This window comes from Colletes latitarsis, chromosome 5 (genome assembly GCF_051014445.1).
Source record: "Colletes latitarsis isolate SP2378_abdomen chromosome 5, iyColLati1, whole genome shotgun sequence".
NCBI lineage: Eukaryota > Metazoa > Arthropoda > Insecta > Hymenoptera > Colletidae > Colletes > Colletes latitarsis.
Genome location: NC_135138.1, coordinates 22893945 through 22906299, shown reverse-complemented (window position 1 = coordinate 22906299; position 12355 = coordinate 22893945). Strand labels below are relative to the sequence as shown.

Genomic DNA, 12355 nt, shown 5'->3' with positions numbered 1-12355 from the left:
AATAATATCGGAATAGTTGGAGAAAATGATTTTGAATGAACGAGCGTAAGTTGGCTTTTTGATATTTTATGTGGAATGTCTATTTCTTGTCTGGTGTCGCTATTTACATGGGTTGTGAAATGTTTCTATTGGCTAATGTGTCGTGTTGTGGGGGTGATGTTGGTTGTGAATGATTGGTGTAGTTGTTCTGTGTGGGTGTGGCTTAAATGTACTGGCGGAAAGGGCAGGCTCTGTGGAGAAGACCCTTTCCGGAGTAGGAATGGAGTTTTCTGGCTAATTTGAATGTTATCAACAATTTGGTGAAAGCCGGCAAGTGAAAGTGCGCGCTAGCCGCGCACGTGCGTTTCAGCTGTCCAGAAAACTATGTCTTGGTTACCCTTGGGTAACAAAAGGCCGAGGAGACGTTTGCAGGCCCGGCCAACGGCTCGACCGAGGGCCTTGTCTGCCGCCAACTAACCCTGCCATAAATATTGCGTGGGCTTACTCGCGTCGCAACAATGATATAATTCAAAGCATGGAGTAACAGATAATGCAACATCACAATTTTGACAAAAATAAGTAGTTTTTTCGCGTAAATCATTTTTTGGTAATTATTTAGAAAAGGAGGGGGGGGGGGGTGGTTCTCGCCGATTTCGATGATTTTTTGAATATGTTGTAGAAATCAACATTGTGAGCAACTTTTTCCCATACATATAACCGCCGCTCGGCCGTAGTTTCCTAGATTTTCCCTCAAAAAGATCGCTGCTACTACAATGAATTCTGTCGATACGTACGTGTCTGTGGCAGTGTGTGTGTAAGCGTTGAATCACCAATTGTTTATTGTTTCTATTGATAAATACTAGTAATGCTCCGTAATCGGGTCAGTATAAGACTGGATAGTACAGCTGTCATACGAATGTTGTATATTCTTCCAAAGAAAGGTGTTTTTAAAAAGTGCAGTAATGTTTTTGTCGCTAAATAGTGTATTGGTATTCACAAATTCAACACATCAATGAAGAACACTAAGTTTTTTTTATTAACATGTGTATTCATTCATTAAATTTATCATGTTTTAAAATTGGTGAGCTCAAATTTACAAAATCACATATAATGGTAAATATTTGTTCATCCTTCTTAACTAAGCCTGAAGACATTCGGTAACTTAAAATTTTAAATGTTTTGAGTCTCTGATTAGATTGCTCAATGTGCACTCGAGCTTTGGCAATTTCAGTACCAAAGAGTGCTTCTTCCTTCGACAATTGCGTTTTTTCTCTCAAGAAAGGAGGACAAATCAATTTTATGTCATTGTCTTTACACAATTTATCAATTGTAAATCTTCTATCAATCATGATATTATCATTTTTTTCTAAATAATTAATGATGTTACTTTGTTCAAAAATTACATTATCGGATGTTCTACCACCATACGTGTTACTTATAAAACATATAAGGCCACCAGGAGTCACTCCAGTCATGTACTCAATACTATATCTATGTTTATACTGTGAATAAATTGATATTTGGCAACATAAATTTTTAGGTTTTTGTATAAATATTTCTGTGCAGTCTAATACAACCCTCCCAACTTTGAAATTATTGAAACAAATTGGAATATTCTTAGAAATTTCATCCTTATTAGGAAAATAAATTGCTTCTTTTAAGCAGTCGTATAAAATGTCAATGATGTTTAAAATAATTTGTCTACAACTGGCAATTGAATATCGCGTAAATAATACTTTTAGGATTGAATATGAAATATTGTGTTTTAATTTCATTAATGTCATTATAATTTTGCTTCTAATATTTGTTTTTTTAAATTTATGTTGTGGATGTTAGGTTTTCTCCTAAAAACCAAGAACAAATATTAATCGGTATATACTGGTCTTCTATTCTGATGGAGAGAGATGCTATATCTTGCCGCTTATACCACCTCGTATTTTCTGTTTCCTGTTTATATAAAGGTGCGATAGGACCTCGCATAAACACAAGGGGGATATTAGTCTCCAACGCCACAGTTCGTTAGCTCTTAGTTTTTTCTGTTCGATTGCAGTTTAGTTCTCTTGTAAGAGTCATACAGAAAGGACGTCTCTTCCAACGTGTAATAGAAATGAAGTATAACGATTATCGAAAGCTAAATCTGAGTATTCTATTTCATAAACCAATTTCTAATAGTGGATATGCTAATTTTATTACTTCTATTATAGTATTTAAAAGTTCAAAATTTATCTCAGTTAATGTAATTAAATTTTCTTCTGATGAAATAGTGTCTATAAAATCGATTATTAACTCTTCACTTTTTACTTGCACGCCACATCTACCAGTTTTATAATACTTTCAACTGTTCCAATATTTTCATTCTGCCTTATATTATAAATAGATGGAACAGATAAATCAACAGGAACATCATTTAAGACACAATATGCGTTAATTGACTTCTTTTCTCTTTCAAGGCGACGATTTCTTCTTTCATCACTTCCTTTTTCTTTTACTGTATCATGTGTTGTTCTTGCCAAGTTGCATAAAAGGATTGCATCTTTTTTTAAACACCTTCTACCTTTTATGTTTGAATCTGAAACATGAATTAATAAATCTGACAATTAATTTATTATACCAAAAATTAGTACATATAGTAAATACAAACAATAATGGTTGTGTGTAAACATATATGCCATATGTAGGTGCCCATAATTATGAAAGTGGTCCAAGTCATATATTTCTTGTTTCGAGATATTTAATGAATTGCATTTAAGTAAGTTAAAAAATATTTTTATTTTATGCAACATTTTCATATAGATTTTTATTAGTCTTGATTAATGGAAATGATGAGGCGTGTCGTTTGAAAGACGGGTCGTAAATCCGTCCGACACAGAAGCTATATCGCGCACTGATGACGCGTATAGTTCTCTAAATTAAACTAATAATTTAGAGTCAAATTGAGACAATGCAAACTTGTACTTATAATTATTTTATTTCACTGCACAAGGTGAGGAATCGCGTGTTGATGTATGATGGTTGATGGTTTGTGAATGCTCCCTCGCGTTGCGCGTCCTTCCGTTTTGTTAATCTGATGGTAGGAATTTGGAGTGGAGGTGGTGAGGCGGAAGTTGAATTTTTGGAAGGAAAAATCTGCGATTGGTGGTTGGTCGTAGACGGATGGGATTCGTGGAAAAGGTCCAGGTGGTCGATGCTATTGGCGGTAAGGGTTGACATGGAGTCGGGGATGGTTCCGGCGTAGGTGCCTGCAGCGAGGCTCGGACGCGTCGCGGTTGGTTTCGCCACGAGGAGAAGTCGCTTGGTGGTACACAAGGCACGGGAAAAACCCGTGACGTCGCAGGTCTGTGTGCCAAATGTGCCTATGGGTTTATGGGGTTGCCTGCGCTAGGTGTTGTCCTTTGGCTAAATATAGAAAGTTATCGAGAAGAGCGAAATCGCGCCTCGACAGGAAACTTATTATGAACATGAAATTTTGTGTGAATTTCATTCGAAAATATTGTTTTTAATATTGGAATTGACTTAGATCATTTTCAAAATTAACTGAATGTCCTATAAATGACTTAAACCAATAAAAAACTACAAGTATTGTTAGGAACAATAATTTTAATAAAATAATTCGTGAACATTTATTAATTACTTTTAAAAAGTAATCCATTTTTATCATTTTAAGCTTTTATCATTATGAGTTTTTAAGATTCTTAAAATGTTCCTGAAAAACTGGAGGGATGTATGGAAGTAAACACATAACATCTTTATGTTTGTCTTCTGTTACTGCTTTAGTGATGATGTAGAATAGAAGTAATTTAATATTTCCGTATATTTTTAGTCTTCCTCTTTTAGGCGAAAGATTCAACATGTGTTATGTAGAATCATCTAAAGAAGTTTTATAGAACATCTTATAAGGTTCATTTTTCAAGAATCTCATCCATTGAATTTGCAGCCAAGAGACAGATTCGCCCGCGGTATTTTTTACTTTTCTTGACGTTGACTCTTCTAGTGGTTTCGTTGTACCGCTTGTTTTACCGAAAATGTATTTCTTGAATTGAACGAACGATGGGTTATTCGATAGCTTATCCAAAAAAAACCATGTGTGCAAATTTTTAACTCGAAATCTCGACCGTGGGGGTAGTAATGGGGTGAAAACGAAAATCATGTTTTTGATCAATTTCTCTTAACCTATCGAGTAAAAAAATGTACAAAAATTTAGAGACACTTCGAGTACTGGGACACATATTTTGGGAGATTTTCAGATTTTTTGATTGAAGAACCAGGTAGTAAAAAATAAAAAACCGCAAAAAATGCCGAAAAATGCCAATTACGTATTGAAGGAGGCCCGGAACTACTTTTATACTTTTACAGGAAACATGTATTGCTATTACTATTATTCTCAATTTTTTTCAGATTTTTCATTTTGGTGCGCCGCAGTGAAGAAAAATAAAAACCGATTTTTTCCTCATTTTCTGCGTATTAGAGTAACTTACACGTTGAATTTTTATGCATTCTTCAATATACGAGTGTTTTGTACACTGTTTAATGTTTCTACACTAAGTAGAATTACATAACAATTGCAAGAAATAAAATAAACCAACCGTTGAGCGCAACATATCCTAAAAAATCAACAATGTTTTCAACGGTGTCGTTGGCGAAGCGTTAGAGTATCCGACTGTGGAACCGCTGGAAATTTTTTTACCGTAGGTTCGAGTCTCTCTTTGGGACTTAGAATTTTTTTTTATTCGTTATTTTTTTTTCAAATTCTAACTATATAACAATGGTTTATATTTATTTATAAATATTCTAAAGGCATTTTACAAATATTTTAACCTGAAATATGTATAAATATAATTTTGGAGCGATTTTTGCGTAGTATGATTTTCTTATCTCCACATCATTTGAAAATAACTTCAAAATAATTAACGATACATATGGTTAAACTATTGCAATATATAATAAACAATTGAAATTCAAAGTGGTTTGAGAATTCGGTTTATGACACAGTTTTATGGTACATCGTCATTATTAGGAAACGTTTTTTTCGTAAGATTATTTCAATAATTTGTAGTTGGTAAGAAATTGGACGTGCTACAACGGCTCCGCCGCGTGTGCCATATGTACAGTGCAAGTGTACTAGTGAATGTGTTATAAACAAGACACTCGTGTTAGTGCCTTCGCAATAATCGGCTCCGTATACTCGTATACGGAATAAAGCCAACCTCAATGGAACCGACAATAGATCATCGGCAATCAAACAAGACTTCTGAGTACAGAGGCATCTCGCCCACAACCCCCACAGGAGAAAGCTCAACCGAAAATAACTCAGCTCCAGACAGATCCTATGCCCATGCCGCAAAATACGAATCTATACCCACTAAAGAACAAGCCATCATTCTCGAAGCAATAGACGGCATTAGTATCAAAGAATACGCCTGTGTAGTAGGAAAGATAACAGGCCCGAAAGCAATAAAATTTATATCAAGAATATCAAATGGCAGAGTATGCATCTATTTGGACAAAAAAGAAACAGTGACCCTCCTAACTGCAAACCACAAATCAATAACAATAAACAATAAAGCAATTGAAATGAGACCCATGCTGACTCCAGCCCAACGAATAATTCTATCTAACGCTTCCCCCATCATACCCAACCTAACAATAGAAAACACATTCAAACAAAATAATGTCCGACTTTGCTCAAGAATATCCTACCTAAAAGCAGGAATGCCTGATCCAGATTATTCACACATACTAAGCTTTAGAAGACAAGTGTACGTCAACCCAGATGATGTTAAAAAAATCCCAGACTCATTTCTAATAACCATGGAAGACACGCAATATCGAATTTTTACTACCACAAATACACTAAACTGCTTCATGTGCAAACAAGAGGGCCATGTTGCCAAACTGTGCCCCTATAATACAATTTCAAAGCAAGATAAGACAACAGCCAACGTAAACTCGAGTCCCAGCGTCACCTTTCAAACTACAGAATCGTCGACAAACAGGAACACACCGGCAATTGAAACACCTGAAGTACCGATGGAACTACCAGAGAAACAAACGACGGAATCAACAACAGATCCACCGAAGACCCACACAGGCATTAAAAGACCTTTATCGAACTCATCAAACGATACCAACCCCGATTATGTAAGTCTAGACGAAATCATTTTCCCCACGCCACTACCAACCAAAGCCTTTAAAAAAGCTGCCATTACAAAGGAAAAAATAATCCAACCTATACGGCCTAAGTCACCAATAAACCATGAAAAAATAGAAGAAATGTTAAAACCAGCGAACCAAGAAATTGAACTCCATAAAGAAAAATATATCCTAAACTACACTCAGTTAAAAAGCCTCCTTGAAAATACTTTTGGAACAAACCACCCACTCGAAATATCCAAAGAATATACAGAAAACACACCGGCCTTAATACAAATGCTAAAAGATATCTACCCCCTTCTAGATAATCGAAGTATAAAAAACCGAATACACAGACTTTGCAAAAAACTCTCCGCTCAAACACCTAACGAACACTCGGTTAACTGGGCATCAGATACTGAATCTGACACATCACAATCATCTTAAACAAACATCCAAAATAAATATGAAATCAATCATACAGTGGAACATCAATGGATATTACGCACACCTCGAACAACTCCAAATTATATTGAAACAACACAACCCAGACATACTATGCTTGCAAGAAACTAACTTCAAACGGAATCACTACCCCGCCATAAAACATTACAATACCTTTGTAAAAAACAGAGTAAACGAAAACCACGCAAGTGGTGGCGTAGCCATCGCAATATCGAGTGAATATTACTCGACCGAAATCCCTTTAACCACCAACATAGAAGCAGTAGCAATTTCAACATCTATACCTCGTAAAATACATATCTGCAGTATCTACATCCCTAACAGCCACCCCCTCGAACTTGATGAACTTGAAGATCTCATTAAACAAATCCCGACACCATTAATTCTAGCTGGTGATTTTAATAGCCACCACTCATTATGGGGGTCATCCAAATTGGACAGCAGAGGGAAAAAGATTGAAGAGCTGTTAAGAAACCCGAGCTTAATTCTCCTAAATACAGGCACCCCAACTCACTTCAACATTAACAATGGAACTACAAGTGCAATAGACCTCACAATATGTAGCACAAAACTAGCACAACATATAAACTGGGAAACCCTAAATTACCTATATGACAGTGATCATTTCCCCATCAAAATAACATTTGAAGACAATATCCCTCCTCCTCAAAGTTTCCCCCGACCTGAATGGAGTATTAACAAAATTAACTGGACGTTATATCAAACAAATATAACACACTCGCTCACTGGAAGAGAAGAGAACCACAAAATAGACCCAAACAAAATCAATGAAGCAATAAATGAATTCACAGAAATTATCAAATCAGCAGCAAGGAAAGCATCTGAAACCCCCCAAACTAGGAAAACCAGAAAACAAACCGTCCCTTGGTGGAATGAAAAGTGTAAAGCTGCCCTACGAGAAAGTCATCACGCATTTAACCGAGCAAAAAAACACCCCACTAATGAAAACCTAATAGAATTTAAAAAGCTAAGAGCCAAATTCCGCAGAATCTGCAAAGAAAGCAAGAAGGAAGCATGGAAAGACTATATCTCGAGTATAACTGCACAAACTCCTACTAAAAGGGTATGGGAAAAAATCAAACGCATCAACGGGGACCGCGTAAACCACGGGATACAGTTTCTCGAAACTATAAATAAATATTAAATACTAATAAATACGTAACGCACCACGACGACATTGCAAATCTCCTAGCCGAACAATTTAAACTAAATTCAAGCAACAACTACAACCTGTCCTTTATAGCCGACAACCCAGATCAAGACGAGTTCCTAAAAGAAATCTTACTTCACACCGACGATAACAATATGAACCCTACATTAAATGTTCCAATATCATCAAAAGAAATAACCAGTACCCTCTCAACAACAAAAAACTCTGCACCAGGACCTGACAACATTCAAACTATTAAAGTCCCTCCCGAAACTCGGAATAGACCACCTACTTAAGATCTATAACTGTATCTGGACTCATAAAGTCTTCCCCGCTAACTGGAGAAAAGCCATAGTGGTACCTATTCTCAAGCCAAACAAAAACAAACATAAACCAGAAAGCTACCGACCAATTGCTCTCACAAACACTATGTGCAAACTATTAGAAAAAATTATCAACAAAAGACTCCGATGGCATCTAGAAGCAAACAGTATTCTAACCCCAATCGAGTATGGTTTTCGGCAGTATCGTTCGACAATAGACGTCTTAACCAACATTGAAGCAGACATATGTGATGCCTTCCAGAGAAGCGAACATCTTGTTGCTATATGTCCCGACATTGAAAAAGCATACGACATGATCTGGAAACCCAAAATAATTAAAACTCTCTCCAAAATAAACATCAACGGGCATATGCTAGCGTTTATAGTGAATTTCCTGATAGACAGGTCAATCCAAGTCAGAACTAATGGATCAACATCAAATCCCATAAAAATACAGAACGGGATTCCCCAAGGATCCGTCATAAGTGTCATCCTCTTTCTAATTGAGATCAACGATATTGTAAAAAACCTAAAAGCGCCAATAAAAGCCTACCTATACGCCGACGACCTCACAATAATCTGCCACGGTAAAAACCTAAACACAATATATAATCTTCTGCAAACATCCATAAACCATCTTCAGGAATGGTCCAACAAATCAGGTCTCAAATTCTCTCCCCAAAAAACTCAATGCATCCTTTTCACCAAAAAAACAAAATACCAGACTCAACTAAAACTAACTATGGGAGAAACTGAACTAAAATTTGTAGATCACATTAGACTCCTAGGACTCATCCTGGACAAGAAACTGACGTGGGTCCCACACATGCGATACCTAAGAGACTCCTGCATGAAAAGGCTAAATATAATTAAAGTACTAGCCAACAACAACTGGGGAGCTGACCAGGAAATACTGCTACAAACATACCGTGCGTTGATACGAGCAAAAATTGACTACGGCTCAACTGTTTTCAACTCAGCAAAGAAACGCACCTTAAAAATAATTGATCCAATTCACCATACGGCACTGAGAATTTCTACAGGCTTATACTACACCTGCCCAATAACCAGCATTCTGTTCGAGGCCAATGAAATGACCCTCGAACAAAGAAGGAAATATTTAACGCTCAAATACGCCTCAAAAATTTCCGCCACTCCGGACAACCCGACCTTCAACCGTATTTACTCTGATAGTTTTAATAAATTATACTCCAATAAACCAAAGCTCCCACAACCACTCCGTATCAGACTCAACAAAATCCTGAAACCTCCCATCGAATGGACCCCTACTATCGAACGCAAACAAAGTAAAATAGCTCCTTGGATTATCAAGACACCACCCATCAACTTGAACCTAGCGGACCTGCCAAAAAATCAAATAGACCGAACAACACATAAAACCAAATTCCTAAACCTAAAAAACAGCTTCTCTCACTGTAATCAAATCTATACCGACGCTTCCAAATCCGATTTAGGAGCAGGATACAGCATCGTCACCGAAAACTTGACAATAAAACAAAGTCTCCCCAAAGCGACATCAATCTTTACCGCCGAGGCATATGCAATATTTGAAACCCTGAAACATGCTAGCATCAACAACCTTAAAAACGTTGCCATCTTTTCGGATTCGTTGAGTGTGATAAAAGCCCTAGAAACCACAAACAGCAACAATAGCCATGAGATCATAACAAAAATACAGGAAGCATACACAGAATTAGACAAAAATAGCAATACCGATATAAATATTATTTGGGTTCCCTCACATCAAGGCATAACGGGAAACGAGGAAGCAGACGTGGCAGCAAAAGATGCAACAACCCTACCACCAACCGAAATAACCGTTCCGATACCATGTCAAGACCTCATAAACCACATAAAAAAAACCACAAAAGAAGAATGGAACAGAATTTGGACCACAACAAAAAGAACAAAAATACACGACATAATACAAAATTTCTACCAACCAATCCCTATCTGCAATTTAAATAGAAAAGAAAAGGCCATAATGTCTCGACTAAGGTCAGGCCATACAAAGATAACACATGAACATATAATAAAAAAGGCCGATCAACCTTACTGCAACTACTGCCCCACTGAAATTCTCACAGTAGACCACATCCTATACCAGTGCAGAAGAACCGAACTACAAAGACAGAAATATTCTATAAAACCGGACACAGCCCTTACAGCTCAGAACAGCATAAGAGACACCATAAAATTCCTCAAAGAAACAAACATATACAACAAAATATAACGCTGAAGTACACATCCGCCGCCAAGGACCTCGCAGTCGACGCGGCGTAAAAAACATCCATGAAGAAGAAGAAGAATTGTCCAGCGGATCGGGATATGAATCACCACCGAACACGTAGAATAATAATAATATCTATTTATTAATACAAACCACAATAACTGACCGCCGCTGTATCGACGCGGATTCGCTAAGGCACACACGACTCGACTGGCACATTCGACATCTTGCCCGAGCAACCGACAATCTACACGCCACGCTATGCCGTTGTCTCACCATGCCATTATCGATCCATATTCACTAACACCCTCTCTATCGATATAGGCTTGGTTTACGCGGTAAATCACACGCATACTTTTATTCTAATCTTAACATTTTTACCGCTCTATCGTGTTTTATTTTTGGTAGCGCTTTGGTGAATACGTCCGCACGCATTGATTCGGTTCTTACATAAACAATTTTAATTTCACCTTTTTCCACTAATTGTCGCGTATAGTGATATTTCATATCGATATGCTTACTCCTTTTGTGGAATACCGCATTTTTCGCTAGTTCTATCGCGCTTTGGTTATCACAGAATACGCACACGGGATTTTCTATAATATTATCACAACACATATGACTTAACAATCTTTTTATGTACACGACTTCTTTTGACACTTGTGCGAGGGCAACATATTCCGCTTCCATCGTTGACAATGCGGTCGTATGTTGTTTCTGCGACTTCCAGCTGATCGCTCCTCCGGCCAGTGTCAGTACGCTCCCAGAATACGAACGTCGATCTTCTATGTCTCCGCCCCAATCCGAATCCGAGTAGGCGTTTAGTTTGGACCCCATTTTCTCATATTTTATGCCATAGTCCATTGTTCCTTTAAGGTATCGTAAAACCCTTTTCGCTAATACCCAGTGACCTTCACCTGGATCGGAACAAAATCTGCTTAGTACGTTTGCAGCATATATTATATCCGGTCTCGTTGCGTTTGCCAAATAGACCAAACTACCCACTAGCTCTCTGTATGGACAATTCTTCATTCTTTGTCTTTCCTCTTCATTCTTCGGCCCTAATTCTTTCGTGATTTTTATGTTCGATTCGATTGGTGTGGATACGGTTTTTGCTTGCGTCATGTTAAATTTTTCCAATAGTTCTCCTACGTATTTTCGTTGGGACAATTTGAGACTACCCGTTTTTCCCTCTCTTTCCACATGTATTCCCAAAATGTCGGTAATTTGTCCCAGGTCTTGAATTTCGAATTCTGACTGCAACTTTTGTTTCACGATGTTTAACTGTTTTATATCCTTTGAGGCTATCATCATATCGTCCACATATACAGTCATTATGACCCGTTGTTCGTGTTCACCGAATGTGTACAAACATGGATCAGCGTCGTTTCTATATCCACTTTGTTGCGTTACATACTCGTTTAACCGTTTGTACCATTCGCGCCCTGATTGTTTTAAACCATATATGGGCTTATGTAATCTACACACTTTTTCGCTACTTTCTTCGTTGAACCCTGCTGGTTGCTCCATGTAGATTTCGTCGTGCAAATTTCCTTGTACGTATGCCGATACTACATCCATGTAATGTACGTGCATTTCTTCTTCAACAGCTACCGCGAGGAGCGTTCGTATAATTTCGTTACGTGAAACAGGAGCAAATATCTCTTCATAATCAATTCCCGCCTTTTGGACATGACCTCTTGCCACTAAACGTGCTTTATATTTTTCTACCTCTCCTTTTCCGTTTCTTTTTATTTTAAACACCCATCTGTTGGATAGTACTTTTTTATTTTCTGGCCGAGGGACCAACGACCATGTTCCGTTTTTCCGTAACGCTTCCATTTCTTTTTCCGCCGCTTCTAGTCATAATTGTGCATCGTCACGTTCGTATACTTCGTCTATAGTTGTTGGTTCGTCTGGAATTTCCCTGTCGCCATCTCTTTCGTTTCTGATGGTGTTTCTTCGGGTTGCGTAAATTTTTCTTGGTCGTCCAACGCTTCCCATTCGAAGAATCCTCGGTCTGCCGCAACCACGTTT

The 12355-nt window shown here is 37.6% G+C and overlaps 1 protein-coding gene across 1 annotated transcript; it reads right to left on the bottom strand.

Annotated features, from left to right (window-relative positions):
- Positions 1 to 1028: 1028 nt before the first annotated feature.
- LOC143342003 (uncharacterized) lies at positions 1029 to 1959 on the bottom strand. The gene is made up of 2 exons (XM_076765484.1): positions 1859 to 1959; positions 1029 to 1776 (listed from the first exon to the last, which is right to left on the bottom strand). The coding sequence occupies exons 1-2, from the start codon at positions 1957 to 1959 to the stop codon at positions 1029 to 1031; spliced, it is 849 nt and encodes a 282-aa protein (XP_076621599.1).
- Between the last annotated feature and the right edge of the window lie 10396 nt (positions 1960 to 12355).